At 44.4% G+C, this 4498-nt stretch overlaps 1 protein-coding gene across 1 annotated transcript; it reads left to right on the plus strand.

The window, feature by feature from the left end:
- Positions 1-1725: 1725 nt before the first annotated feature.
- LOC125758452 (putative nuclease HARBI1) lies at positions 1726-3703 on the plus strand. The gene is made up of 3 exons (XM_049415696.1): positions 1726-2123; positions 2688-2946; positions 3482-3703. Exons 1-3 carry the CDS (start codon positions 2088-2090, stop codon positions 3499-3501), a joined length of 315 nt encoding a protein of 104 aa, XP_049271653.1. The 5' UTR covers positions 1726-2087; the 3' UTR covers positions 3502-3703.
- Positions 3704-4498: the final 795 nt, after the last annotated feature.

Consider the following 4498-nt stretch of genomic DNA (forward strand, 5'->3'; position numbering starts at 1 on the left):
TGCAAAGGCTTGTGATTGGATTAAAACCAAAGTTCTACATGAAAGGTCGATGAAGTCGAAAGCGGCGCGGTATTTGGTCAATATTTTTTTGTTATGTTGTTGTCTTGCGTCCTACTTGCTCCAATGAGACGTCCAACTTATGATGATGTACGCAGCATTGGTCGAAATTACCACCAAAGAGGTTCAGAGGAGCACATCAGCTGCACATTGTTGGAAATAAAATTGAGGGGAGCATTTCAGTTAGCCGTTATTAAAGCCTATTATGTGATTCCATAACTTGTCTAGTTGGATTGGCTTTAACTGACCAATAGGCACGATCTCCGAAATGCAGCTGTCGCTATGCTCTTTGGGCCGATCCAGAGCGAGCTCATACATTGCAAATCACAGCATATTATAGATGTGCGTGATTATGCATCAAATCACAAACAAATCGAGCTTTTCGACCTTCATTGTTCGGAAACCGAAACGGAACGCGTTTATATGGCAAGTAGTCAGAAAGAAATGGCTCCAGTAATTTGAAATGACATCGAAAATAAGTGCGAATGCTCACGATTCTCGAGTATAAACAAACCTTTGCCGAATTCATGTCCCTTTGATTATTAACTGTCATTTAACTTGGCGTGAGAATATCAATTAAAGGTGGCTTCAACCACTCATATATGTATTTTGTTCTCAGAAGCGTCAGCGCGACCTGGAAATCATCTCGTAGACAAGGCGAAACCCCCGCTGCAGGCTCCTATCGTAGCAGACGACAAACGCTAGCAGACGACGGCTTGGGCGAGAGGCGCAGCTTGTGATTGGTTGGGAAGCAGTACTCTCCACATCAGGTCATTTTATGACGTTGACAAAACACTTCTTTCATCGCGCGCTCCTGTCGTGCTCGTCATATCTTCCCCCTCGCACATAAGAGAAAATTTTATCTCGCCGTGAAAAACGCGCAAGAGCTTTTTGTGAGCTCTCTTAGCGCTTGCCCCTGCTGCGCAGTTCGCGAAAACAATATGGCGCCGTAAACTGTGTGTGTCGGTGCCGATTTTCGCAAACGCTAGGGTTCCTTCAGCGTTCAACTGGATGTGCTGTGAATACCGCTGCTTTTTCGGTGCGCGCAAACCGTGTGAAGACCGACGGCAGTGTCTCTTGGTGTGCGGTGAAGCGTAGCGAAGCCTGTGCCTCGGTTTGTTTATGAAGCGGGGATCGGCGCCTGTGTACCGACGGTAACTAGTACTCGAGGAGCCTGTAGTGCGTGTTTGAGTGTTGGTAACAGTTCGTTTGCTTCGCTTTCCAGTGCCTCAGTAAGGTGCAGAGCGGCATTTCGAATTGACAACATTTCGGCACGTTACTTGAGTGATTCCGTGCTCGCACGCTAACGCATGAACTACGACTACGCTCTGTATTTGGTTCTTGCTTCGCCACGGGTTAGCCCGTGCGCTTCTATTTTCTTGTAAGCAGTCCAGGCAAATGCAGTGTTCGGGAGCGAAACGATGTGCGTTGTGAACAGGGGTGCTGTGTTGACATTTCCAAGACTTGTGAAGAGACTGTGCCCGTGTGACAGAAGATTAAAAGCGTTGATAACCGTGTTTCGCCCTACGAAGTTGCGATGGTGCTTTATGAGGGCTTTAAGGATTTGGCGCTGGTCTTGGCGCTTTCTTTTTTAACTCGTTTCTTTTCCTTGTTGTGGTAACTGTAATCCGAACGTCATAGCGTGTCGAACCGAAGTCGCGCCGAGACATTCTGCTGTAAATGTGGCTGCTTTGGCAGTACGCCTTGACTGTTCTCCGGTGAAAACTTGGACTTGTACCTGGCAGCGAAAGCACGTGGACGTCACGCTTCGCTTCGGACAGAACACACTTCTCACTGGTGCCTTGCCTTGGATGAAGTCGTAGACCAGCACCGGCTAACTACAGGTTTTCGAGTCCATCTGTCCTGTCGTTTTGCACGGCACTGGAGCCTTGACTACAGCGGCCCACGGCGATTGGTCACGCTTCACCAGTGGACGTACACGTCTTGCTAGCCTTGCATTTCTACGTCAACAGCAGCTTCCAGTCCACAGACGTCTTTTGCCTGTGGCTGCAGAGCACATTCGATTCCCGATGACGCTGACGGCTGCTAATATCGTTGTGCCATCGGTGAGTTGAACTTGCGCAACTAATTTCGTTGTTATTCGTGTAGCGCTATAACGTACGTTTGTAAGTTTTTCATCCCAGCAGATGTAATGTCACCCCATGTTAAGTTCCAGTACGAAAAATGTACTACTACCGCTTTGTATATACGTATATATGGCCAATATACATACATTCGAATATGAGCAAGTACACCAGCAGTGTTTATGATTTGGGTTAAGCAGGTTATTATCTGGTCATTAAGAGGAGCCTGTCTGTTTACCACGCTTGATAGTTGAGAGAAAAATATTTGATGCGAATTTATTCTCCAGGAGCCATGTAGCACTTCTTCAGGGATTCCCTTTATATTGCAAAATTACTTGTATAGAAGATTACTGCTGTGGCAGCACTATACTTTACCAGGACATATATATCTTACGGTATGTAAAGCTTACATGGGGCTTCAGTTTGTTGCAGATTGAATATGGCATATTTGATAGCTTTGACTAAGTGATACTTTGACTGCCAAATATGTATTAAGAGCGCTTTCAATGATGTTTTTTAAATATATCCTGTTTGGCCTCTTCACAGATCGCAGACTTTCGTAAGGTCCTGGAATCCATCGATTGCAAGCACTGGCAAATCAAGCCACCTTATGACTTGGAGCACATGTACAGAAATAGGAAGGACTTGTGCTCCCTAAATGTACAAGTCTTTTGCAACGGTAGGGGTGTCATCATCCAGCCGACCTCAAAGGGGCCTGGAAGCACGCATGGCAGCCTCATCTGGATGGACTGTGCTCTGCCTGGGAGCTTCAAGGGCAGAAAACTGCCTAATGGCTGGTTGCTAGGTTAGTTTTTTTAAAGTACAGATGGTACAGTAAACACCGGTTAATGTACACACCTTCACAACCCAAACATTGTTAGTAACAGTGGATGCTTGTATTATTTTCACACACCAATGCTAATTGGACACTTAAGCAGAAGCAAACTATGATGGAATTGACAATGTCGCAAGTGTAAAGTCTGCAGCTTATGAATTTTACTTCATACATGTGAGACTGGAAAGTTGTGCTTTTGAAATAGCACAAATACTTTTATTGCTTATTGAGCTCTTGTGCTTGTGACGCACTCACTGTATCAAGTGCTCTGTATGGAAATAGCAAGTGGGTGAAAATCGCCTGGCTGTTCGCAACATGCAGGGAGAAAGAGTTCGGGCAACACAGGAGCAGTAAATGCGCATTTTTTTAAAAAAGCTCATCTTTTTTTTAATGTTGTTGCATATGTTGCATTTCCGTCGTACATGTTCTCAGCACAATTGCATAGTCGCACGGTTATTTCTACAAATCGTATTTGACCTGAATACACGCTTGTTGATCTCTGAAGGTGACTCTCGCTATGCCTGAGAGCCATGGGTGCTCACCCTCCTGTCCGTGGCTGGCCCAGCTAAGCAGCAGTGCAGTGCAGCCCCCACCCATGCAAGACAAGTCATACAGTGCACCTTTGGTGTTCTGAGCACGACACAGCATATCCGTCCGGCATGGCATTGACAGCAATAGTGATGATGGTGAGTGTTTGTGGAAACCATAAGAGCCTATTAACATGCATTTGTGGATTATGAGTGCGTTTGTTGCTCACAATCATTTCTCCTAATCAAGTGCATTTTTTTTTCAAAGTGTACTTTTGGTAGGAAAAACGGCTTTGAGAAACAAAAACACACATAATCTGCAAGTGCTTTGTGCTTTCTAGTCTTCAAAATTGTTCCTGCACACTGTATGATGACGTGGCTATGTTAGATAACGTTAAAGTGATGAACAATAGCTGTTGTCTGGTAACATAGCAATACATGAGTACACTCTAAGAAAAAATAAAGTATTTTTTAGTATTTCTGCCACACAACAATAACGTAATCTTGCTTGCTCGGGTTTTCTTTTTTGAAAACCTGGCTCTTGGCACTTTCCTATCAAGAATGCTGTCACTCTTATGACGCGCGGTGGTAACGCGAGGAAAGTACGTGGTGGTAACAAACCGTGGTGGTAACGCGAGGAAAGTACGTGAGATGGATGACGATTGTAGTTGTGGGGTGGCAATACTCCCCAAATACTTCATTTTTTCCTAGAGTGTAGCACAGTGAACTCATTTGTGGTCGGCTTCTTGCACCTAGTGTAAAGTCGAAATAGAAGATACTTTATTGGCTTATGTCTCACTATTAGACAGAAGTTTGTTGCCTTCAAAATGAACATCGTAATTATACATTTATATCATAAAATATTTTCTCAAAGACTTCATTGTTGGTGGCTCTATGTCCAGACCTTTTTTTGTTTTTAATATTTCTTAATACTTGTCATCGGCTTCTGAAAATACGAGAGCTGGAGTTTCTAGCACGTATCAGTTGTCCAGTTT

This window comes from Rhipicephalus sanguineus, chromosome 5 (assembly GCF_013339695.2).
Source record: "Rhipicephalus sanguineus isolate Rsan-2018 chromosome 5, BIME_Rsan_1.4, whole genome shotgun sequence".
NCBI lineage: Eukaryota > Metazoa > Arthropoda > Arachnida > Ixodida > Ixodidae > Rhipicephalus > Rhipicephalus sanguineus.

Bases quoted from the DNA above. Each gene is read 5' to 3' on its own strand.
- LOC125758452 (XM_049415696.1), top strand. From the start codon at position 2,088: ATGACGCTGACGGCTGCTAATATCGTTGTGCCATCG. The intron at 2,124-2,687 runs GTGAGTTGAACT...GCCTCTTCACAG, and splicing joins CTAATATCGTTGTGCCATCG to ATCGCAGACTTTCGTAAGGT. The intron at 2,947-3,481 runs GTTAGTTTTTTT...TGATCTCTGAAG, and splicing joins GCCTAATGGCTGGTTGCTAG to GTGACTCTCGCTATGCCTGA.